Below are 25,289 nucleotides of genomic sequence, written 5' to 3'. Positions count from 1 at the left end.
GCCCCTCTCGGCACCTGTGTGTTGTGTCTGGGGTCAGAACAGGGCAGACCGTGTGTGCTTAACACACTCACTCCTCAGAAACACAAGTTTGGCAGCACTCTGAAAAATAGCCTTGGCATTAGCTTCCCACCTGCCACCCCCAGTTTTGGATTTAGAATGCCTTTTTGTCACAAAGTGCTTACGCACTGGAATGCCGTGGGTGAGCAGGGGAAAGTGGAGCAGTTGGACTTTAAATAGCTAGGCGCTCTTCGCAGCACAGCAAGAGCAGCTGCCCAAGGCCTGTGCTCTTTTCTTTGACTTTCTGTCTTTTCAGCCAAGAGCCCTGAGGAACTGGAGAGGGGCCAGAACTATGTGGCCAACTGTGAAACCAAAGAAAACGGCACAGTGTCCCCCAGAGCTCTGTGCCCAGGGCCTGCCTCTCTCCCCCTCACAACCAAGTCCACACCTTTCCGAGGGAATTCCCTTCCTTTTCCTATCCTCAAGCTGTGTCATCATTGATCCGCCCACTGTGTTTCCTGGAACTCTGTGGTCACACACACCGAGTGACGCCACCTCTTTGATTTGTAGGAATCATGAAGTTCAGGAATGTCAGACGCAGAAAGGCTAAAATAGACAGTCCCAGCAGGTACAAGGCCCAGAGAAGGAAAGGAGCGTCTTCAAGGTCACGTAGCAGGGTAGCGCAGATCTGGGCTGGAGGCCTGGTTTCCAGGTTAAATCCAGTACACTTTTCTCTATGCCATGCTGCCCTCAAAGGGACCCTGTCACCCTCCAGAGAACGGGTGCCTGGCATTACTGCTTTGAGCCAAGATCTATCTCAGACCCAGGACCCAGACCAGGATGAGTTGAGGTACCTCGCACCTGAGAGTGCACGCCTTTAATTTCACACCATAGCTACGCCTCACGACCTCTCCCTAGGCCCTGCTCAGACCTCTTGTCATGGAATGGTGATAACAGCAAGCACCTCCCGGCAAACCAGCCACACTCTTGGACAGAACTGCCCCAAAATTATTTATTCATTCAACAAATATATACCGGGCCTCTACTCTGCATGAATGAATGAGACTCAGACTCTGCCCACAAAGAATCCATGGCCTGGTGGTACGTGAAACATCTGTGAAAGCAGCCGCTACAAAGCCAAATACTCAGGGTCCATGAGAGAAGTACGGCCACGGGGCATCGAAGGCTCCAGAGCAGGTGGCGCTTGAATTTTGAAAGCTGCAGAGGAATTAGATAAGGAAAGAGGGAAGAGCATTGCAGGCAAAAAAAAAAAAAAGACAAAGGCGCAGAGGCAAGAGACAGCAGTGGGTATCTGGCGACCTCTGAGAAGAGTGAACCGCTACCACTTGTGGAGAGGGGAGGGGGCTGAGGCTGGGGAAGCGGGTCTGGATGGACAGCGACAGGTCTTGTGTGCTGTGCTGGGCAGAGTGCAATTTACATCAAGTGTGTGCTCTGCCTTCCTCCACTTAGCATCTTGGTCTCCAAAATTGCAACCACACCTCTTCCCTCAGACAGAAGGCTGATATATCTGCTTGAGTTACTCCTCAACACACATGCTCACAGCAGGGAAGAAAGAGTGGCCTTTCTCGATGTTTCTTCCATTGCACGTGGGCGTTCTTTCACCATAGGGAGAGGAGGCAGCCCGGTGGCTGGTAAAGAGGCTTTGGGGTCAGTGAGCTCTGGGTTCATGTCCTGGCTCCTCCGCTGATTCACGGTATGAGTGTAAGCGAGTCACTCTCTCTGAGTCTCAGTTTTGTCCTCTGTAAAGTGGGGCTAATGCTAGCTCCTACCTCATAGGATGTTGTGAGGCTTAGATGGGTTAACACACACAAAGCATTTATTTAGCACAATGATTCTCATAGGTCGGTGGCCATGAGAGTCACCTGGAAGGCGTAATGCACAGTTTGCTGGGCCCCACTCGCCAAGTTTCTGATTCAGTGGGTCTGGTGTGGAGCTCGAGCATGAGCCTTTCTAACAAGTGCCCAGATGACACTGATGCTTTGAGAACCGCTGACTTGGCACAATACATGCCATTTTGAGGAGAGCTCAGTGCTGGCACAGAGTGATTCCTCCAAGTGTGGCAGCCCTGCACCTCCTGCTGGGAACAGACAGGCCAAGAAGCTCTGCGTCCCAAGGCAGTGGCAATTTGATTGGCATATGGACCATGGGGACATCCCTGGACTCGCTAAAGTCCCCATCACAGAGGGGTGGCTGTGGAGCGGGGCTCAGGGCTCCAACTTCCCAGGATCCATCCTCCTCTTTCAAGAGCTTCGGAATAAAGGGCAGATGTGGAAGAGCATGCTGGGAGAGGGTGGGCGGCAGCTGGCCCTGGTCTCTTACCCATGGTGACATCCCCTGCTTCTCCTATTCCCCCTCAGGACAGTGCTCGCCTCAGGCCAGCAGGGGATGCTTGCCCTTTACTGCTGGGGTCCTCTGGCTTTGGGGTCAGGCAGACTTGTGTAAGTTCTGGCTCCAGCTCTTACCAGCTGTGCTTCCTTCAATGAAGAACCTGACCTGTCCGAGCCTCTGTTCCCTCGTCTGTCACCCGAGAACAGCGACCCCAACTTCACAGGCCTGTTGTCAGGTTTGACTAGCGAGTTCATAGGAGGTGCCTTAATGCCACTTTATCTAAAGGACGGCTCTAAGTATTAGTATCTCCCTGTGTAACGTGACTTCAGAGACTCTGAAAACACACACTGCCCCAATCACAGCTCATCATGTCAAGTAGTGCGTAATATTTCAAAATCAGAAATCCATCTTTGGGTCCCTGTTCCAATATTTCCCCCTCAATCCCACACCCACCAGCTCTGGAACGAGTGATATTTTTCCTCAAAGATCACAAACCAGTAGCCCCCAAGCTGGGTGGCTCATTGACATGTTCAGTCTGGCCGCAGACGGTTACAAAAATCTCCGAATTAGTTGCTAACGTTTAGCAACAGAGGATTCCATTTAACCAACAGAGAAACAGGAGCTAGAGGGCGGCTTGCCCAAAGTCAGGCAGCGAAGGGCTGGGGTTGAAGCTCAGTTCTCCTAGTTCAAATGTCTTGTTCGTTCTTCCCCAGACCCTTTTTCTGAAGGTCGTTGTATTTCAGGTTTGCCAGAGAGCCCAAAGCTGCTGGAATCTGAGGTCAGGAAAGGAAAGGGGAATCCGTGGAGAGCACAGATGCAGAAATGGGACGCCACAGTCACCAGAGCAAGCTTCTCCTACTCGTGTTTCTGCCATGCTCACTCAAAAAGCACATGGCTCAGGGACAGCAGATCCTGGGAGAAAATTCCAGCCCGCTGGGGCCCATCACCCAAAGTCTTGGCCCTTTGATGTGCAATTCCAGCGCCATTACTTCCCAGCTATCACGTGGTCTGCTGGGGTGGCCAGCCAATTATCACATGGTCTCCTGGGGTGGTCATTCCCTGCGTCTCTCCCATGCCACCTTTATCGGCACATGTTTCCACACAGATTGATGAATGCATTCTTGTTTGGCCCCTCCATTCTCTAAGCCAAATCACTAAGGCCATGGTTTCTTAATACCCTTCCACCTCCACCCAGATCATGCCACCAATTTTGCTGGGCTAAACTATTGGTCCTCCAGCTTCCAGTCTGTTCCACACTGAGCAGTCAGAAGAATCCTATCGTGCCCCTGCTCAGACCTTCCCAGGGCCTCTCATCTTCCATAGATTGGTATCCATGTGGCAACAATGGCTCCCATTGCTCTGCATAAGCAGTTCGCTTCCATTCTGACCTCATTTCTTTCCTGTCTTCTTCTTCCTCATTCAGGCCCACACCTGCCCTCTTGCTGTTCCCACAACTCACAAGATACATTCCCACGCTGGGCTTTTGTACCTGCTGTTCCCCCTTCCCAGAATGCTCTTCCTCTAGATGTTTCCATGACTCGTTTCCTCATTTCATTTAGGTTTCTGCCCAAATATCACTTCTTCAGAGACACCGTCCCTGGCTCCCTGTCTAAAGTAGCAAATCCCCTCCTCCATCTTCTCCATTGTTTTGCCTTGTCTGCTTTACTTTTCTTCCAAACGTTATACTCTCTCAAAGCCTATTATACATTTATTTGTTAATTGTTTCCTCTTTAGAATCTAGGTCCGTATCTGCAGTGTCCCTCCCTATCTTGGTCAATTCATTATTAAATGAATCGAATGAACGAAAACTTAAATGAGAATTATCTAGAATAGGAAGCAGTTGTCTTTTACTCAATAGATTATTTTAGGATGAATAAATTTTATTTTAGGATTAAAAAAAAATACTCACATACAGAGATTGACTCCCAAGTCACTATATACCATAGACACTGTTTTATTAATGCAAAGAAAATCCCAATGTAAGATATTCGTTTTCAGTAAGACGTGAAAGCGTGGTTATGCTGCTCTTCATCTCTGTTGTCAACTTGGCTCATCCCGTATATCAGCTTCCTGTGGGCTGATGGCAGTCGGTATGCGAGCTCTGTAATCCTCCTCTAAGACAAGAGGAAAGGCAGGAGCCGCTGAGATTGCTGTTTAGTGAACCCTGACATCCCAAACTACTGCTTGCTTGGCGAGGCGTGGAGTAGTGAGGACGATCAGCAAGTCTGAGGCTGGGCCAGCCCTGCGCGAATCCAGCTCCACCGCTCACCAGCAGCTGCCCAACCTTGTCAAGCAACGCAACCTCCCTAGGACTGGGTTTCTCCATCTGTAAAGCCAGGGTAGACACATAGTTACTATATACTGAATACTGTAGCATAAGGCTCATTTAATCTTTTCACAACAGCCCTATTAAGCTTGTATGATTACCATTTCCATTTTACCAACAAAGAAACTAAAGCTCAGAGAAGTGAGGTAACTAGCCCAAGGTCACACAGCCAACATGTTGCAGACCTCCAGATTCTGTGATCATAATTGGAGTACAATGCTGGTTCCAGTACCTATGCCATAGAGCAGATGTGAAGATTAAATGAGAACACCTCCAGATGGTGCTAAGCACAGTGCCTGGAGCATGGCAATGACTGTGTTCAGGAATTAGCACTTCTGATTTCCCTAATCCAGCAGAGAGTTTGTGTGCTAGCTGAGTCTGGTCCCTTCTCCTGCTGGCAGTCTGGGTATTGTTTTAGGCCGCAGGAGGACAGGCATCCTGCCCTCTGCTAATTTTCTCAGCTCTGGGGCAAGTCCTCCCACCTACCCCCAAGAGACAGGGTCTCTCTTCAGGCGGAAAGTAACTGTTCCGGCTTGTTGCTCCGAGGTGTCAGTGGTGACAGCCCCTTTTCTTTCTGAGGGACCCAGCAGGTCACTGTCTGGCACCCCACCAGGCCACCACCCCCTGCCAGGCCTGGATTCCCCTGGCCGTCAGCTCGCTTCTGTCTGACCTGTCAGTGGGCTCTTTGAAATGGAGTTTGATGAGGGAGCTGGGGGCAGAGCAGACCAGGCTGCGAGAGGCCAGAAACAGCGGGCAGAGGGCGAGCATGGGGGAGAGCAGCGGCTGAGATCAGAGGCCTCTGCTCTCTGTTGCTACTGGTTTCTGTAACAGGAAATGGGGGAGACAGCAGCAGCCAGGATAGAAATCCCCTAGGTACAAAAAACATGGCCCTGGGCTAACAAGGGTGAGACTGCGCCCAAGAGGCCTGTCCGGGACTGTCCAAGGTGGGAGAATTCTGACCGAAGGAGATCATCCTTCCTAGCGTCTCTGTCTGGGTTGAGGAGAGGCAGCAGAGGGAGGGAGATGGTGAGAGAGAGACTGAGAGAAAGAACAACTAGAGAAGGAAGATGTTTTCTGAAGCCTCAGCATTTCCTCTGCCCAGTCCTACAACATCCACAAGGTACCTTTATGTGGCTGTGATTACTCGCAGCCTCCCGTGAAGAATTGAGGGTAGAAGCCAGGAATGTCAGCTTTGGAGGTGGACAGCCTGGGGGTGAATCACTCCTCCATCATTTACTAGCTGTGTGATTGTGGGCAAGGGCCTTAACCTCTCTGAGCCTCAATTTCCTCATCTGAAAAATGGAGATCATAGAAGCCCCCTCAAAGAGTTTTTGTGAGTGTCACTGGATGATGGCTGGATAAGAATGGAAGGTTCAGGCTGCAAAAGCCCAGAGGAACTTCAGGGGCTGGCAGAGGGACAGCCCTGTGGTGATCCACCCTAGTCAGAAGTGTAAGCTGGGTGAGGTTAGGCGCTGAGACAGAAGGCTGATTAAAGCATTCCGCATGCCAGTTTCCCAAAAAATAAATCACCCTCCAATATGTATTTAAATTGTCCCTCTTCTGTTTGCCTTAGTCCTGGCTTAGATAACAGAGCTTGGTGCAGGCACTAACATGTCCTGTTGGCGGGCACAATGGGCTCCTGCGTGTTGAACACTCAGTGTTTAACGGTAACAGACCTGACATGGCAGCTTCATGTAGGATTGGCTTCGAGTGCAGCAAACTGGGTTCAAAACCCAGCCCCACTATGTAGAAGCTGCATGGTCTTAGGTGAGTTTTTTAATCTTTCTCTAAGTCTCCAATTCCTCATCTATAGACAACGGTGCTAAGGATGCCTTGAATTCTGGTGGTGACCTTATAAAGGGACACATATAAATCACTTAGTCCAGTGCCTGGCACCTGGTGAGTGTTTCATAAGTGTCAACCATTAGTTCTTATTAGACTCGATTGCTATTAATGCTTCATCATCCTAGTGACCCCCAGGATGCCGTCACCTAGCATGGGGTTCCTATGTTGAAATGCATAGGCTTTGGGAGGCACTGGGAGCCCAGGGACGGGGACTCTGAGCTGACGTGCTAGTAGTGGTGATGTGGTTTGTGTTGGGCCTGATCACCCGAAAGCCTGCATTTTATGAGGTCGGTCAAGCATGGGGCTGCCACTTGTGACTATTGAGTAGATGAAGGTTTGGCTGGTCCTTCCTGTGCTTCCCGACCTGCTTTGCACTAGATTATTGCAGGGAGATGCTCTGAGCCAAAAGGGGTCCATGGTCAGGAAATGCTGCATGCTCCATTGCAACATTAAAGATTCATAATGCACATTCACACATCAAAGGCTCGGAAAAGTCCTGCTTTAGTGAGCAAAAGAATCATCTAGGAATCATCTTTAAAACGCAGTTTCCCAGTCCCCACTCTCAGGAATTCAGCAGGTCTGGGTGACAGCAGGAATCAGCATTTTAACATCCCTGAGGTGATTCCAGGCCAGGCAGTCAGGGAGCACACCTTGACCACAGCGGTTTCATGCCTGACTTCTGGAAGTATGGTGCTCGGAACAGCAGGGTCCCCATCATCCGGGAGCTTGTAAGAAATGCAGGACCACGCTAGGACCACAGAATTAGAATCTACATTTGAACAAGGTCCCTGGGTGATTCCAATGCTGGTTAGCATTTGAGAAGCATTGATTTAAAAGGTTTATGTTGATAGTGTTTGTTTTATTTTTTGTTCATTCGTTTGGTTTTTGGTGAAGAACCATTCGAAAAAAAAAACCGGACACACACTGCAAGCTCGTTGTCATAAAATTTCTACCATCCTTCACCCCCACCCCCAGCCACATGGGGTCGACTAGATGTCCCAGTAGCTTCAAGGAAAAGCTAGAGTCATGTTAAAGAGGGGTGTTTCCTGGATTATATCCCGGCCCTCAATAACATGCCTGGGGTTTCCTAAGCAGCCTTTGCCTTCTTTTCCACATCCATCCTGAAGAGTAGGAAAGCCAGCAAAGCAGCTCTCTGTGGGCTCCACTCTGCCAGATCTCTATGGGACATGACTGATCTTCCATTGCTAAGTTGTGAGAAAAGCCGAAGGTGCACTGGGGCAAGGATCTTCGGCCTTGGAACTCAGAGACTGACAAAAAGAGTTGGCAAGAAGCAAGAGGAAAACTTCCAACAGGGCTTCCAGAAGGAGTGCAAATACAGTTTTACTTCTTGCAATATTTAAGAATGGTGGTTGCTCCCGGGGCGGTGGGGGGGGGCGGGTAGGGGGTAGGGGGTGAGGAGGGCGCCTGCAGAGCGACGGTCCATCAGGCAGCCAGGGTATTAATGGCAGGTGAAACCTTCCAAATGAGCACCCTGTCAGCCAATCTATTGCTTTAAAAGGTTGGCAATGCAGGAGACCCACCAGAGGCAATGAAGAACTAATCTCATATTGCCAGGTTAAATCAAGTCAGCCGTGCCGGTTCCTTTCACTTCTTGGTTACATCAAGCCAGAATGCTTTCAATTATCCCTCACTTCCAACTTGTCAGCAGGCACTGGGTAAAATGCAAATGGAATAATGCCCTTCCCTGGTGGAGAGCAGGAAATATCATTAAGAGTAGCCTCCACTTATTGAGGTCTTCCTCTGTATTAAGAGCAGTACCTTCATCATCTCACTTCATATGCACCATCTTATAGCATCTCCATGCTCTTTGGTGAAGCGGGTGCTATGAAGTCCATTCTACAGCTCAGAAAACTGAGTCACAGGAGGTCAGTCACTTGCCAAAGTTATATAGCTAATGAACAATAGAACAGATTTTAAAACCACACCATTCTGACTCTAAAGCCTGTATTCTTTTGCTATTTGTCTAATTGGGCCAAGATCCCAGTGCCATGCTGCGATTGGGTCCCTGAGCTTTGAAGTGCCTTCCTTGAAATTTTCTAAGTCTTCTTCTAGTGGTGGGAACTGGCCAGGGTCAGCAGTTCTGTCTGGGAGGAGCATCCTAGCCCGGGCTAGGACACATGGGAGTCCTGGTCTCTGCTTCTCCTCTTCAGGGCGCTCTCTGACTCTCGACCATCCCCCAACCCCACTCCTGTGCATGTTGAGTCAACTGAATGCTGAGATGTTTGGGGATTTGCATCTATGAAATGGGGGTCCAATGCCCAATCCCAATTCCAGAGGGCAGATTGACAAGTAGATTGCTCCCGCTGGCTGGAGGGATATTTCTGTTGCGAGATCATATGAGATCAGGCTGCCAGAATGGTGCTGAGATGCTGATTTGGGGTGACTCAGACTGTTTATATAGACAGGGGCCCACACACACACATCAGGCATGGTCCTACAAGAGCTCACCTTAAAACAAACTAACTCCCAAGGCAAAACAGATCCTATGGTTGCCATCTTTCTTGTTACTCAAGAATTCCTTTATGCCTCTGGCTGAAATTCAGGAGCCTTTGGCCTTTGCCAGCCCATAGAGTGAAGAGCACTCTCCGCTCCCCACTCCAGCTTTATTTCCATCGCAAAGAGAAAGGTTTCTTCCCTCTTGCCCAAACCTTTTGCCTCCTCCCTTTTCTCCACTGCTTCATTAATTTTCCACCTCCTCATCATTCACTGATCTCAGAAACAGCCCTGGGATGCGTTGGCTTCACCACCTGGGTTCTCTGTATTTTTCTTGGGGGAAATGAGAACTTGGCAAGCACCTCCCTCTGTGTGCTAAACAAACCTGTAGGATGCCAAGAAAACTCAAAAAGGAGGAAAGAACTAGAAGTGATTCACAGGCACTTAGTAGGTTACTAAGTGCTCTCAACTGTTCTAAGCACCTTCCACGATTATCTTAGTTAATCCTTCCACTGCTCCTGTGAGGTATCCCCATCATCATGCCCACTTCGTAAATGAGGACCGCAGAGCACAGAGAGGTTAATATCTTGCTTGAAGTCAGTCTGTTAGCAAGTCCATGAGATACATAATCTTAAATGTACACCTTGATGAATGTTTATATATACATTCACCTGTGTAGCCAGGTGCATAAGGTGAAGATCTAGAACATTGGCAGCACCCAGAAAGTTCCCCCGTGTTCTTTCCCAGACAGAACCTCTCCATAAAAGTAACCACAACTTCGGGGCTGGCCCCGTGGCCGAGTGGTTGGGTTCGCGCGCTCCGCTGCAGGCGGCCCGGTGTTTCGTTGGTTCGGGTCCTGCGCGCGGACATGGCACTGCTCATCGGACCACGCTGGGGCGGCGTCCCGCGTGCCACAGCTGGAAGGACCCAGAACGAATTATACAACTATGTACCGGGGGGCTTTGGGGAGAAAAAGGAGAAAAATAAAATCTTTAAAAAAAAAAAAAAAGTAACCACAACTTCTAACTTTCTACCATAATTGACTAGCTTTGCCTGTCTTTGAAGATCCTATAAATGAAACAGTATGTACTCTTCAAAGCCCACATTTCAATCCGTCCACTCTGTGGCCCCCTGGCCCCGTGAGTGGGCAAGGTAGTTTGGTGGTTGGTGGCGCCTCCCCTCAAACCATGATCTGGAAAGAGGGGCTCATTTTTAAAATCTGAGCTGCTAACCAGTTCCCACCCAGGTGCTGTGTGCAGACATTAGCAGAGCCATCCGTGGCACCTGAAGTGAATTGTTGGAGTCGATTTGTGCCACCTTGTCACAAAACGAAACCGAGAAAAGTAAATGTAGATGTTTCTCTGAAGCCTCTAATACCCAAGAAAGCTGGAGAGTTCACGCAGATTGTAGACGGAGTCACTTGCACACCAAGCTACAGGGAACAAAAGGCACCAGAAATTGAACAAAACGCTTCCATCCAGATTCTCCATAAGCTGCCCCGTTTACGAAGATCAAAGAGGAAAACAAATGAAATAAACATCCTCTCTCCCAGGGCCCTTCCTTCCCTGGAAGAGGGATGCAAGGACTCAGGCTGCCTTCCCCAGACAGCAAAGATGTTTCAGCCAACTCTGAAATATCCAGATGTTTACTGGGGCTTCTCTGCAGCCTCTCCATTATGGATGTCCTCCTCCCCGCTGAGTGTAGCTTTACTAGTAAGTGTTCAATTAAGGCTTTGAGGTTAAATCTCTTGACTATTTAGGGTGCTTTTTATAAAGTCTAGCAGAGCAAACTAGGCAGGGGCTGGAAACAGCTGACACCAACCTGTAGCCAGCCCAGAAGGTAAGTGCCACCACGTGACAAAGATAAACAGCTGAATGGGGTTTGAATCTCTCTGGTAAACAGCATGGTCCTCAGCAGCTACACTGCAGGGGATGAATTCCCAGGTGTCTTGTTTCTCATGTTGATTCCTTTTCAGATGCTCATTTCAACCAGACAAATTCTTGCCCGGCTGTAAGAGTAGATAGGCTTCAGAAGTGATTAAAGCTCACGGCTGCCCACACTTTCCCCGGGTGATGGGTGTCCCCTGACTCCCTTTGCCATAAAATGTCTCCTCCTTCTGATAATGAAGAAGACAAAGGGTGATGATCTCATTGGTTGCCTTTTCCTACTTTTTATCCGAAGCTTCTCCTTGGCCGCTTGGATAACTGACTCAGCTCTCTGAGCTTCAGTTTCCAACTCTACTGCCACCCTTCCAAGGGGTGATATGGTGATAATGGGATAATACAGAGTTTACTGTGTACTTGCTGCACCAGGCACCATTCCAAGTACTGCACATGTAATACCTGCTTCCGTCCTCCCAACAGCACTTTCTAACATCCCCATCATCATCTTCATTTTGCACATGAGGAAACTGAGGCACAGAGCGGTTAATTGGACAAGGTCAGCAGATCGGTAGTAGCTGATCTGAGATTCAAACCCAGACACCCTGATCCAGGGCCTGCAGCTTAAGCGTTACGTTATTCTGCCATGTAGGGTTGCCATGAGCATCTAAATGAAGAATATATGTAAATCTCATTCAATCTATATCATTTATCATTACTGTCAATTATTATGAACTGAACACTTTGGAAACACAGCATTCTTGCCAAGATTCAACCTACCCAAAGGACATACCAGGGAATGACTCTAGTAAGGGGATATTGATTTCATTTATTTTCACGTCCACTTTTTATAAACTGAAAAAGTTGAAAACTTCAAAGAATTTGTGATTGTAGTAATACCTACAGTTCATTGAACACACTATATGCTGGATTGATATTATATATATCAATTCATTTATTCCCTATCACATAATCCTATGATAGATGCACTATTATAACTCAGTTTTAAAGGCAAAGAAATTGAGGTTCAGCAAGGGCGATTATCTTTCTAAGCTCACACAGCCAGGAACTAGAGAAGATGGTCTTCAAACCCAAGTCCATCTGATTCCACAGGCCAGGCTCTAACCTCTGATGCTGTGTAGACTTTTTGGCTTTTTAGCCTGGGAATTCTAATCCAAAGGATTCAATTTAGCGTTAACCTGATTTTTGCTTCACGTTGCCAGAACTGGCAGATTCCCTCTGATTTTCTTTATCAAAAGCAATAAAAAGAATGCCTCACATATTGTTCCCAGAAAGTTTCTCCACATCCATATTTCTCTGAAATGGTCATTACAATTAGCGAACAATGTATGCATGTGGAATACAGCCAGAGCTGTGACTCAGCATGCCTTCTGATAGCAAGCACCTTCTGAAAGCATAACCATGAATAATTCTCCGTGGCCACATCTCACGGAGTGAAGTCAACAAGGGCGTATTAAGCAGATGCACGACACCACCGTGGGCCAATCGGGAAGGCCTGGGTCACTTTCCCATTATCGCTGAGTCAGAATTGAGCCCTTTTCAAGAACTCTGCAAACCTCTCTCACCACCCTCACCAGGAAAAAGCCAACCAGACAAACAGATAAGTGGGGAGATAAATAAATAAAGAAATCATGCAATGTCATAGGAAGGCCGTGCCGTTCTCGCGCCCCTACTGGATGAAGATGCCGGCAGCCTCTCAGGTCCTGAACCGGCGATTCAGAACAGTTTGATTGCCTGCTTGATTGTTTGAGAGATAAACGCAAGATTGTCAGTGACAGGGTAATTTACTGAAGATTGCCATGTCAGACTCCATGCGAGGGGCTTGCTGGCATAAAGATGCGATTCTCATGACTGACAGGCCACTGGGAGACGGGAATGCCAATTTAAAGTTCATGGTGTCGTCCGAAAGCGTTCAGCGGCAGCAGCCCACGAGCAAACGACACGATGAGGTCATTGCAGGCGTAACAAATGCTCTCACTTAATAATGCAGAGAACCCCAGATGCGCAATCTCTGGAGCAGGTGAATGTAAATGTGGAGGAGGAAATCATTTCTATCTCTTTTTTTTAGTATCTGCCATCTGCTATAGCTGATGTGTTTATAGGACAGCTCCTGCCAGACAGGCCCTTGAATTAAAAGCCTGCGATCAACAAAACAGTGGGGAAATTTGAGGTCCACCTTTGTGAAGCAGTTGCAATCCCAGAAGGAGTGGCAGACTAGAGGGTGCTGGGGGAGGAAAATGTTCAGCACTTAATAGGAAATCTGTCTTAAGCTGTTATTGGAGCCCGATGAGGTCCTCAAGCTGGTTAGATGGAGTGGGTGGTAAATGGGTTGGGGGTGGGAGGGGGCACATTCCCAGCTTCAGGAGGGAAAGGCCACTGGAGATGGATGGAACTCCTAATGGGAAGAGGCCAGTGGCCTTAAAGAAATCTGCAGTGCTAATAACAGTGGGTTTCTTCTCACCTGAGAAGTTTCTGCAGCTGTGGAAGGAAGCAGCGCCAGCATATCTCTGCGGGATATTTTTAAATTCAAAGCAGGCATTCTCTCGTAGCTTCCTTCTGATTAGTGAAGGCAGTCCGTGGAAGGGGATGTTAAAGGCACAGCACTAGGCGTTTTTTTCTTTTCTTTTCCTTATTCTGCCAAGGACCGTGGGATCCACTGGACAATCTGAAGGTGGATCCGGGACGGTGCCTCAGCATCGTCCTGCTGCCGAGATGTGATTCTCCAGTGCTGTGTCTTGGGTCCGAGGTTTGCCGGGCTCTGGGGAGTACCTGATGCAGGCAGCACGTCGCGCTGAGGTGTTTGGGACCTTGACTTTGAAAGTCTCTGAATTTAAAGTGCGCGCTGCGTGCCTGCTCACCCTCCTTTATCTGCATCTCGAGGAAATTTTGTAAATCTAAGTGTGTTACGAGGCACATGAGTAACACTTGCCCATGTAGAAAATGAGAGGCTCGTTTCAGTAATTTAAAGTCAAGCAAAACAGGCACCCTCCTAATCTGTTTGTTTGCTAAAAAGAAAGTAATGCATTAAAATAATTGTACATTAATTGCTAAATTACAGTGGAACTTTGGTGAAATTACATATTTCAATTTCATTAGCAGAACTAAATGAAAAGGGTAATGCCAAAAAATTACATTGTAGTAAATTTAAAGCACACAGCCAGGCCTCTGATTCAGCATTCCAGTACAAGTGTTTGTCAAGTCACAGCCCGGGGTTTGAGTACGTGTTTCTATGATGTTAATTATGGCCCCAAAATGCCTTGCTATCAAATCCACAAGAGGCAAGCAAGTTATTCTCCAAGTTTCTCCACTGTGTGTTCCATCAATTCCCAGCAGAGTGAGCAAGGGTTGACCAACTAATCCATTCTAAGAGGAAATTCCAAGGAGCAAACACTACCCTAAACATTCCCATCCTCAGCCCTGACAGACACGTGAGGCATGGAACACAGTTGTGTATTCATTCAACAAACATTTGTTGAGTGCCCTATTCCATGGTAGGCACTAAGAAAAGCATGAATATAGAAATGAATAAGACACTGTTCTTCTCTTCAAAGTACTTATTTTCTAGGCAAGAAGGCAAGCATACAGAGTTAATTAATTCTAGTACAAGGAAGTTGGCATTCACAATGGTTTTTAAAATTTCCTGTGCATTAGAATTGCCTGAGAATCCACGACCTGCTCTGGAGGCTCTCCCTGGGTAGGTCTGGGGTAGGCCCTTGATTCTCCCCACAGGATTTTGATGCAGAACCATTCTCTGAGAACCTCTGATTCGGAGACAGACAGAACAGGAATACTTAACCTAGCCAGGAGCATCATCAAGAAGGGTTCCTGGAGGAGGAGGCCATACCTAGTCTGAGTCTAAAAGGATGAGTCATGTATCTCTCCCCCATCAGCTCCTTAAGGACAGACACCATCATTCGTTGTTCCCCATTTTATTTCCAGAATGTGGTTGGCACTCAGATACTTGTCGAATGGTAGCTGAATGAATAGGAGTCAGCCCAGGATGGGATGGAGGGGCAGGAACCTGGGCAAGTTGATCAGGACATTTGACATCCTGCGGGCACGTGGGAAGGTAACACCAGAAGCAATTGAATGCACTGATGGCTTAATTTCTGCGTGCTCAAGCCAAAGTCATTTCTCCACATTTCCTGGAAAATGTAAAACTCACCACACCTCATTCTCCAACTGGTCAGCAGTACCCTCCCTGGCTCCGAGGGAGCGAGGAGAGAATGCTTTTCTCCTTTAAAGCGAGATGTAAGGAATCCCGTGCATTGTGTTTACTGGTGCACACATTAGCACAGGCCCCCGAGAACTGCTATAGGTAATTTTTTGTGCTGTGTTGTTTAAAAGCAAAGTGTTTGTTTTTATTTCCGACCACTCAAGTAATACTTACTCACAATAGAAAAAGTAGAAACTCCAGAAAAGTATAACAAAGGAAAGGAAGAGAAACACACTAATCTACTACCTGGGGATAACCATTTGTCAACATTTTCAATTATTTCCTTTCAGTCTTTTATTTTCTATGCGTATATATATTGGAATTATACTAAGCTTGTTGTGTGAAACCTGCCAATTCAGGCCCTTGAGGAGGGTTGATGCTGCTCATGACAAAGGTGTTAGCATCTCTAAGCAGCTTTGTGCCATGAAATCCGCTGACCTGGCTCTGCCTCTGCCCTCCCAGATGGCCTGGTGGATTGCCTGGACCCTGACTGCTGCTTGCAGTCAGCCTGTCAGAACAGCCTGCTCTGCCGGGGGTCCCGGGACCCCCTGGACATCATTCAGCAGGGCCAGACAGACTCGCCCGCAGTGAAGTCCTTCTACGACCGCATCAAGCTCTTGGCAGGCAAAGACAGCACCCACATCATTCCTGGAGACAACCCCTTCAACAGCAGGTGGGTGCTCTCTGTCCATGCAAACTACTGAGGTCACTGCTTCCCTTCCTGTCGGAGCAGGAGGAAGCGCTCCTGGTTTTTCTGTCATCCCAGTTGGCCTGGAAACTACCCCATGGTGGCAGCTCCCTGCTCTGGTTCACCAAGGCCCTTTCCTTTCTGTGGATCCAGTTCCAGAGGCAGAGTCCCAGTCTCCATGCGGGATTTGTCCACATTCATCCCAGAACCTGCTGGAGACACCTGTTGATTGCCTGATTTTTAGATCATTTTTATGATCTATTATTTTATGACATTACTGTTATTATTTTGAATCTTGCTTTATAATACCTCTGATAGTGGTTTTTGTTTCATCATCACTGAAATATTTCATTCAATAGAGTATATTTGAAAGTGATTATTAACTTAATAACATAACTTATCATTTGTGGCATTTTAGAGTCAAGGTGATGCCAGTTGCTAGAATTTATTGAACACTTATGATGAGCTGGGGACTTTATGTAGATTATCTCCAGTCCTCACAGCAACCCCATCAATTGCATCTGCTAATTGCCTGCTTTGTGCAAGGCATTGTGCCAGTGCATGTCACCTCTCATTCCAAAACAGTGGGAGTTTCTCTCGAATGTCCTTTTGCTCTCAGTTGCTGATCTGAGGCTTGTGAATATTCTAGAGGCAAATTCTAGATTTATTTTGTAGTCAGCTCGGCCCCTCCATTCTGCCCAGAACAAGTTAGAACTGTCCCCCTGGAGAAGAGAGCAAGGGGAAGAGTTGCCTTTGAGACACCCCCAGGCCCTCTCTCTTCCAGGCACAGTTTCAGATTCTGAGGGTGAGGGGAAGGATAGGAGAGGCAGGGGGTCTTCTCGTGAGCTGCCTGCATATCAGCAATCTCACTCTTGGTCAGTCTGGGTCCAGGTGTGGATGGTGTCTGCAGATGTGAGGATGGCAGGCATCATCTTCTTGGGGGTGCTCCCACCCTATCTCTGTGCTCCTTCCCAGGGGAAAATAAGAATCACTGGTTGGGTCCTTTTCAAGAAAACTCTAGGAACTAGGAATTTGAGCAGATGGTCCTGGTGCCCTTTTCCCTCCCACAGCCCTCACCACGCCATCTTTCTCTTAGTCCTCTTTATCCTCACTTAGTTCTGGGCAGGCCCAGAAGCAACTCAAGAAGTGTGCTGCGTCAGCAGGCTTCCATCCAGCAAAGGAAATACCAGATTTTACTTCTTACAGGAGCCCCTGACTTTATAAGTGATTCTTTTGGTGCCACCTCATTAGACTTTGGGGAGGAGACATCGTCAGGTCACAGCTCACTCTACTCCCCCCGGGGAGAGCCTAGCAAAGGCGGGATGGGGAGGCGGTGGGTAATGGTACAGCCAGTTAATTCTACAGCCCCTTAGAACTCTCTGGGAAGTTGTGCAGCCCCAATTCATGGCAGCTCTTGAATACGAGGTTCTTAACAAGGTTACCTTGGGCCAGCAGCTTTAGCCTTTCTCTGCTTTCATTTTACTAAAAATAAAATAGAAAAGAAAAAAAGCCTCTCAACCCTCTTCTTCTATTTCAGCCCTGACACTCCCTAGCTGCGTCACATTAGGCAAGCTATTGAACTTGGTAAAATGGGTAAAAATTTTACATTTAAAAGTTTAAAATTGGTAAAATTAGAATACCATGTGTAGAATATACTACACACAGTAATATTATTATTTTAATACAAGAACCCTGCCAAAAAATAATAGAAACCACATATCTCTGACCAGAAAACTACTTCCTCTGCTTGTTAAATCCTAGTTCTGAGACACAGATTCTGTAGGTATGTTCCCTTTTAATTATAAACATAATTCTTATTGCCAGTGTCGACGCAAGTAATAATCGTTCTATAGTAGAGAGCTTTATTCGAGCCAAGCTGAGGACTACAGCCCGGGAGTGCAAAGGGCTCTGAAGAATAAGTTGTTCTCAGCACAGTTATGTACCATCTCAGAACAAAGAGCACACATCAAGCATGACAGGGGTACATTCTTTCAAGATTTCAAGGAGATATTTTGTTATGGCTTGGGGTGTACACAGTGGGTCAACGTGACCCTGGCGTCATGGGAAGGGAAACATCTTTCAAAGGAGTACTGTTTTTGGCATCACAGGGAGGGAGGCATTCATCCTTCTCTCCAAAGAATGCATTCTTTGCTTTAGGGGTAGTGAGGTAACGCAGAGCTACAATGTATGCTTGTCAGGCAGGAAGTCAGACTGCTCTGGTTAAAATAAAATTCAGGCCAAATCAGGTTTAAACCAGGATAGCTTCTTCATACACCTAAGTATTTTAAATTTTTCTTACATCACCAGAGACTCGTGACTGACTGGCCCTCGCGCTAGACCGTAAGCATTTTGCTGTGGTTTGCATAGTTTGCTTAACCTGTAAATGCATCTTTCAAAAGCCTGTGCTCTGTATTAATCGGCTTCCTATTAACATTTCATTATTTCTACCCTAAATCCAGTAATTTCCTGATATTCTCCTTTTCATACTCTTTCTTCATCTGTCCCTTAAAATTCAGTCTTATCCTCCTCACCAACAGTTCCCATTTCCAGAAGGTTTCTTGTGTTAGAGCCAAGATGGGGGAAGGCAGGCAGGGACTCCAGAATATGTGGTGGACTTGCCCAGCTCCAGAGATCTGGGCAAAAGAAAGAACCTTGCTTTCGAGAAAGCTTCTCTGAAGCTTTGACGGCAGCAATAAATAGCACCACCCAATTGAGCCCACACTCCAGCAGGTCGGCATGGATACATAATTCAGAAACAGCAAAATGTTACTCCGAGACATAGGTTGAAGTTCATCAAGCATGTGAATTTCAGTGCATTATCGTCTGACAAATAATGAAGGACAAAGCTGGGAGTGAAAAAGAACTAAATTCAAGACTTCTAAGAAGGCGTTTCCCCTAGATAATGGCATACAAAAATAACTAAAATGCCTTGACTCCACCACTATAATTTATAGAGCAGATCTCACTATCTAGATAATGTGATAATTGTTACACATCAATAATCATAAATAGAAATGAACTGATAGCATGTCTTAGCTGAATCTTTTCTGCGAATTGACTGCCTAGAAATGATAGGCAGCCAGCAGCAATGAAGAATTAGAAAAACAGAGGGCAGAAATCATAGACAACCCAGCTCCTTTTATTCCTGTGGAGCTCTGCAAAGTCTTATGCTATAGGAATGATTAAAAAAAACTAACAGTTGTATATAAAAGGAGGGGGGAAAACCCACTGTGAGGTGTAATCCCCATTTTGTTTTCTCATCACAAGCACTTCGTAGTTTGTGGTCATCAGCATACATCATTGATTTTAAAATAGTGTCTGGGAAGGCCTGAAAGAAATCTTAGTCTGAGCTAAGATAAGGAAACAGAATTGAACAAAAGAATTATTTTCATAAATGAGTTTTCTGCTTTCGAAAGACTCTGGCATTGTGGTTGGAACCAGCTAAAAATGCGATTTGTTTGTTAGGCAGCCAGTAGCAGACAATTAGACCTGTCAGTGGAGCAGTCTGAAAAAACTAAACCCTCCTGAGACCATCACGGGGTTAGAGTTGAACAGCTGGGGGTATTGCTAATAAAAAGAGAGGTGCTTGGAGAAGGCATCCCTCCAGTTCTCGGGTCACCCGGGATTGCAGAAGTAAGTGCGTTCCAAAGATCGAGCAGCCTTGGACAAGATTCTGGCAAAGAACAGGTCAGCTTGATTCCCTAGTCCAGAAATTGGGAGTGTGTCCAGGAACCTGGAAGCCTGAGAACCTTCACCAAATTGCCCGGTGGCTTGGAGGCCAACAATACAGCAGCGGGCCTGTCTGATAGGCTGGGGGCTCGGTGCAAAAATGGAACTTCTCATGAGACCATTTCTCCATGAAGTCAAGAGAATTCAGGAGAGAGGAGGCGTATGCATTCTCTCTCCATGGATTTTGAGTAGAATATTGTGGCATCTCTATTGCTTTATGAGATTTCCCAGAAGTGGTTGGTTGACTACTAGCATCTTGGGGAAATTTCTAGTTAGTGTAATCAATAGAGAGGGGAGCTTTCTCTGACGGTGGGAAAAAGCTGAGTGGGATTCCAAACCCCTCCCCTGTCCCCTGTCAAGATAGCAGGAATTTGATATAAGAGAAATATATAGTTACATGGAATCCAGAATCCAAGAGAGTTCTACCAGAAAAAAAATCTCCAAAATATTCTTTTTCTCAGGCTGCCATGGATTGTGAGAAATTTTTCTCTTAAAGGGCAGCAAAAAAACAATGCAACTATGTGTCCCAGCCTCATAAAAAACCTCAGTGTGCTCCCCTCCGCTCCCTCTGACATCCCAGCCTGGAGGAGAAGAGTAACATTGCCTTCCTCCAAAGCCAAAATAGGAAATGAGCAGCCAGATAGGGAAGCTCTCACCCAAGTGTAATACTCTCTGTGCCAGGCTAAGGCACAAACATGAGTGATGAGGGGCAGCCCAAAGCTCGGGACAAGCAAAAGTCAAGCAATGTCAAGAAACAGAGTGAGCCCTAGGGCAGGGGGAATGTGCACAGCGGACTCCATTGCCCAGCGAATGACAGGAGATGCTGCCCACGGATTTCACCCCACCGTGTCACCAATTCTGCTCCTAAGGGAAAGCAAGCATTGAGACCTCCCTTTTGCCTACACCTCTCTGAGAGGTATGATCATGTGAAGCCAGAAGTGAATGTTGAAGTCTTCTCCTTGCCTAAGGGACCAGCTGAGGAGGTGGGTGGGGGCCGGGGGGTGCAGTGGCAATAGGAAAGGGGACTCAACAACCCCCCTTGTCTCCTTGTTCTCCCATGAGTGGCTCAAAGACTTGTTTCTTTTCCTCTAGCTTGGTTTCTCTCATCCGAGGCCAAGTAGTAACTACAGATGGGACTCCCCTGGTTGGTGTGAACGTGTCTTTTGTCAAGTACCCAAAATACGGCTACACCATCACCCGCCAAGATGGCACGTAAGTTGCTTTGTGGGGCTTTACCTACTCAGGACCGAGGGTGCAGGCAAAGAGACAGATGGTGCTATTGGCTTACAACCACGTGGCTCCCCTTATGGACTGGAATGCCCACTAGGCCAGACCTCTACTGAGGATCCCCCCAGAGATATTTATTGCTTTTTGGTATGGTATCAAAACTGAAAAATAAATGGAACGGCCAACCTATCCAGGGCTGCCGATAGCCATCCTCCTCCTTTTTCCATGTCAGGTATATGCTTTTCTGTGTATGTGTGTGTGTGTGTGTGTGTGTGTGTGTGTGTGTGTTGGGGGTGGGGCTGGGGGAGGTGGATTCTAGAAAGAGGGAGGGAAAGGTGCTCTTGGAAACTATTTTAAATCAAAGGCAGCGCAGGGTGAAAAGGATCCGCATGACATAGTGTCCTGTGGTGAACCCCTTCTGCTTTCATCTGTGGCTTTAGGAGTTGTGTCATTTTCGCTCCTGTTTTGAGGGGGTGGGATGTAATCAGAGAAGTCTAATTAAATACATTTAGCTGTCACCCTGCTGTGTAAAGGAGGCAACCTCTCCCTATTCTTCTGATTGGAAACATGCGCCCATGCAGCCCCCACCAAGATGAAAGCTCTGTCATTTCCTTAATCCATTGGGCATGGAGTTAAAATTTTTTTAAAAAAATAGATAAGAAGAAAAGAAATCTATGGGAAGAGGAAAACACTCACCCATCCTGGGCTGAAAAAAACCCACAAACTATTGCATTCTATTCCAAACGAAAGAGGAGACTAAATCTGCTGTAAATCTTATGCAACAGTTTTTCTATAAAACTGGACTTTGGAAAACCATGGACCTATCATGTGGGTAAGAACTGTGATTCTTGCCCTTCTCTGGTGAAGAGTCCGGCCTTGTTTTTGAATGTCCTAAGGCAGCCTTGCAGGTGGTTTCATAAATTACAAGCCCGCGGTAGCCCTGTCCTCAGTCCCACCGCTGAAATCCAAAGGAGACATCTGATAGTTCACATGAAATTCTCAATATTCACTAAGTCTCTGAAATCTCACTCATACATTTGTGTAGCCGAATCTAATTATTTTAAAGCACTGGGGCTGCGAATGTGTACCACACAGGCTTTGGCCCTTATTCATTCTTAGAAGCCAGTGTTCTGGCCCTATGAAGTCCTGTGACAACGCAAGAGGACATTTCTGAGTGCTTGGCCTGCTGTCTGTCCCCACCTTATGCTGCGCCATCCCTCTCAGCTGCTTCCTGACTAATTATGGCCCAAATCCGCTTCCCAGATCATCTACCCAACCTCCTGGATCAGTGATTCTTCAGCTTATTCAGGTTGCAAAGCCATGGAAGTAACAGGATGTGTTGGGGAGTGGTCTGAGGAATCCCACAATCTGTCGTATAGTGGTGTGTGCCACAGACATTAATGATTTGATTCTGCCACACCAACTAGGGATGATTTCACGTTAAAACATTTGACTGTCTCCTGCATCCTATACAAAACCATCCCCAGTAGCACGCGTGCCCAAAAATAAATCTATAAACAAATTAATGCAAGAAATATACTGTTGTACTGTGCATACTCTGATATTCACCTTAATATTCAAGTGCTCAGTGTTCATTCATTTTAGGTTTATTAAAAAACACCAAAAGTGTCTCCAAAACCAGGTGAAGCCAATAGGTCCGTATTTTTTCACTGAGTTGTTACTATGATCTGGGAACTCTTGTCAGCTGCTGGGGATTCTGAAGTGGGCATGCACAGTTGAGTTCTGTGGAGGCGTAAAGCTTACAATTGAAAGACTTCTCTCCACTAACCTCATTCTTTTCTGTTAATTGAGAAAGAAATACTATATTTTACTTTACTGCTAATACACCTCCGTGCAGCTCTTGAGGAACAAACAGGAATATAGTTTAAGAATAACTGTCAAAAATGTCAGAAACAGGGCTAAATGGGCTAAGGTGGTCAAAAGGTATAAACTTTCAGTTATAAATAAATAAGTCATGGGAATGTCACGTACTGCATGGTGACTATAGGTAATAATACGGTATTGCATATTGAAAAGTTGCTAAGAGAGTAGATCTTAAAAGTTCTCATCACAAGAAAAAAAATGTGTAATCATGTGTGGTGGTCAATGTTAACCGACTAGACTTATTGTGGTGATCATTTCACAATATACACGAGTGTTGAATCATCGTGTCATACACCTGAGACTAATATAATGTTATATGTCAGTTCTATCTCAAAAAAAAAAGTTAAAGTTCTGTGAAACCAAAACAAAAATCAGAGACAGCACAGGTTGATGAGAAGAAAGCTTTAATAAGCCCCTCCCTATGTTCTAGCATTGTATCGTTATAACTCCTCTATTTATTGGACACTTCTACTAGCCTCACACGACACTAAGTGTTTTACACCAGAGGTAGGGAAACATCTTCTGTAAAGGGCCAGATAATAAATATTTTAGGCTTTGCACGCCATATGATTTCCGTTACAACTGCTCAGCTCTGCCATGACAGCACAAAAACAGCCGGAGAGGATAAGTACATGAATGGGCATGGCTGTGTTCCAGTAAAACACGTGGTGGGTGGATTGAGCTCATGGGCCTGGTTTGCTGACTCCTGCTGTATGCTCATCATGGTGTTTCATTCTCTCAGTCCCACAGTGAAGTCAGTATAATTATTCGCATTTCACAGATGAAGAAACTGGGGGTTCAGAGAGAGTTAATAACTTGCCCACAGTCACACAACTAGTAAGTGGTAGAGATTGGCTTCCAACCCAGCCCATCTGCCTCCAAAGCCCACCTTCCCCTGCATGCTCTGCCCCTCCCACCACCCTCAGGTGCGGAGGTCAGAACACTGCCCTATGTGAAGGTGAGTTCACCCCTCTCAGTGAGCCCGCTTACCCCCTCTCCAGGTTTGACCTGATCGCCAACGGAGGCGCCTCCTTGACCCTGCACTTTGAGCGAGCCCCATTCATGAGCCAGGAGCGCACCGTGTGGCTGCCGTGGAATAGCTTTTATGCCATGGACACCCTGGTGATGAAGACGGAGGAGAACTCCATCCCCAGCTGTGACCTCAGTGGCTTTGTCCGGCCAGACCCAATCATCATCTCCTCCCCTCTGTCCACCTTCTTCAGTGCTGCCCCTGCACAGAATCCCATCGTGCCTGAGACCCAGGTAGGAAGGGGAGGTACCAGGTAGGACTCTTAATATTCCCTGACCAAAACTGGCTGGCCGACTTCCTCCCACACGTGTCTCTCCTTGGGTGGGCCAGAAACTAATAGTAAGGTGGAGGGACAAAAAGTAGGAGCACAATAGAATTCATAGTCACTGAAGAGAAAACTGAATCTCCTCTGGACATTCCAGGTGTTTCCCAAAAGTCGTTCAAGACTTTGGCAGTCAGTGGAGCTTTTAATAAAATGAAAACAGTATACATATGTGCAACCCACCTGCAAATTGCTTTTTATTCCTGTTAGTCACAGATACATGCTAAGAGGCGTTTTAATGATCTACATCGGTGTTACGACAGAGGGCATATTACATTATTGCCTCCCTGTTGCTTTATACCAATTGTCAGTGGAAGTTGCAGGTTCATATAATTACAGCCTCTCGTGGCCTCCTTGCATGCAGCTGGCAATAAAGCCTGCTGTTCTTATTTACATCTTTTGCCAACAGTGCGGTTTTTAAAAAGAAACACAACAGTGACCAAGAATAATTATTAATCCAAAAATCATAACTTCAGCCCCTTCACTCCATGGTGTGGGATCAAGTTTTAGTGATGGTGGTGGTTGTTTTCCTCGACCCTGGGAAGTGCTTCTTGGACCCCACATAAGGTGCGATGCTTCTGTGAGGGTGGCAGCAGACAGGCAGTCTGAGGTGGCCAGCAGCCCACCTGCTGGGGTGCATGTGATGCAGTGTGTCTGCTACGTGTTTCCTTTCTAGGTTCTTCATGAAGAAATTGAGCTCCCCGGGTCCAACGTGAAGCTTCGCTACTTGAGCTCCCGGACGGCAGGCTACAAGTCACTGCTGAAGATCACCATGACCCAGTCCACGGTGCCCCTGAACCTCATCAAGGTCCATCTGATGGTAGCTGTAGAGGGGCACCTCTTCCAGAAGTCATTCCAGGCCTCTCCCAACCTCGCCTACACCTTCATCTGGGACAAGACAGATGCATACGGCCAAAGGGTGTATGGACTCTCTGATGCTGTTGGTATGTTTCGGTTTCAACCCCTTACTTATTCTTGGATTTAGTCATGCATTAATTCAACCAATATTAATTGACTTCCTAGTATGTGCCAAGCACCGTTCTAATAGATGGTGTCTAATAGAACAGTGGTCTTACTGATAGAGAAGAGCCCTCTTCCGTGGACCTTCTGTTCTAGTTGGGGATTGAGAAAACAAACACAGACTGGACAAGAAAATGTCAAGCAGTGGCAAGTGCTAGTAAGAAAATAAAAATAAGAGATATAGGGAAGACGGACAACTGCAAGTAGGCATTCAGGGAAGGTTCCTCAGCGGGTGACATTTAAGCAGAGACATGAATGACAAGAAGGAACCATGAGAAAATTGGGAAAAGAGCATTCTTTT

At 46.8% G+C, this 25,289-nt stretch overlaps 1 protein-coding gene across 7 annotated transcripts in view; it reads left to right on the top strand.

Moving 5' to 3' along the window:
- The window catches only part of TENM2 (teneurin transmembrane protein 2), a 1,159,540-nt gene that overhangs the window by 1,065,302 nt on the left and 68,949 nt on the right, over positions 1–25,289 (top strand). For all 7 annotated transcript variants that reach the window (XM_046666360.1, XM_046666359.1, XM_046666362.1 and 4 more), the window contains 4 exons: positions 15,551–15,761; positions 20,598–20,717; positions 23,618–23,879; positions 24,645–24,912. In XM_046666360.1, coding sequence (XP_046522316.1) covers positions 15,551–15,761; positions 20,598–20,717; positions 23,618–23,879; positions 24,645–24,912 — 861 coding nt within the window. The remainder of the gene's footprint in view (positions 1–15,550; positions 15,762–20,597; positions 20,718–23,617; positions 23,880–24,644; positions 24,913–25,289) is intronic.

Source organism: Equus quagga, chromosome 7, assembly GCF_021613505.1.
Source record: "Equus quagga isolate Etosha38 chromosome 7, UCLA_HA_Equagga_1.0, whole genome shotgun sequence".
NCBI classification, from domain to species: Eukaryota; Metazoa; Chordata; class Mammalia; order Perissodactyla; family Equidae; genus Equus; species Equus quagga.
The sequence above is the reverse complement of the archived record's forward strand: the minus strand, read 5'-3'. Positions and strand labels throughout refer to the sequence as shown.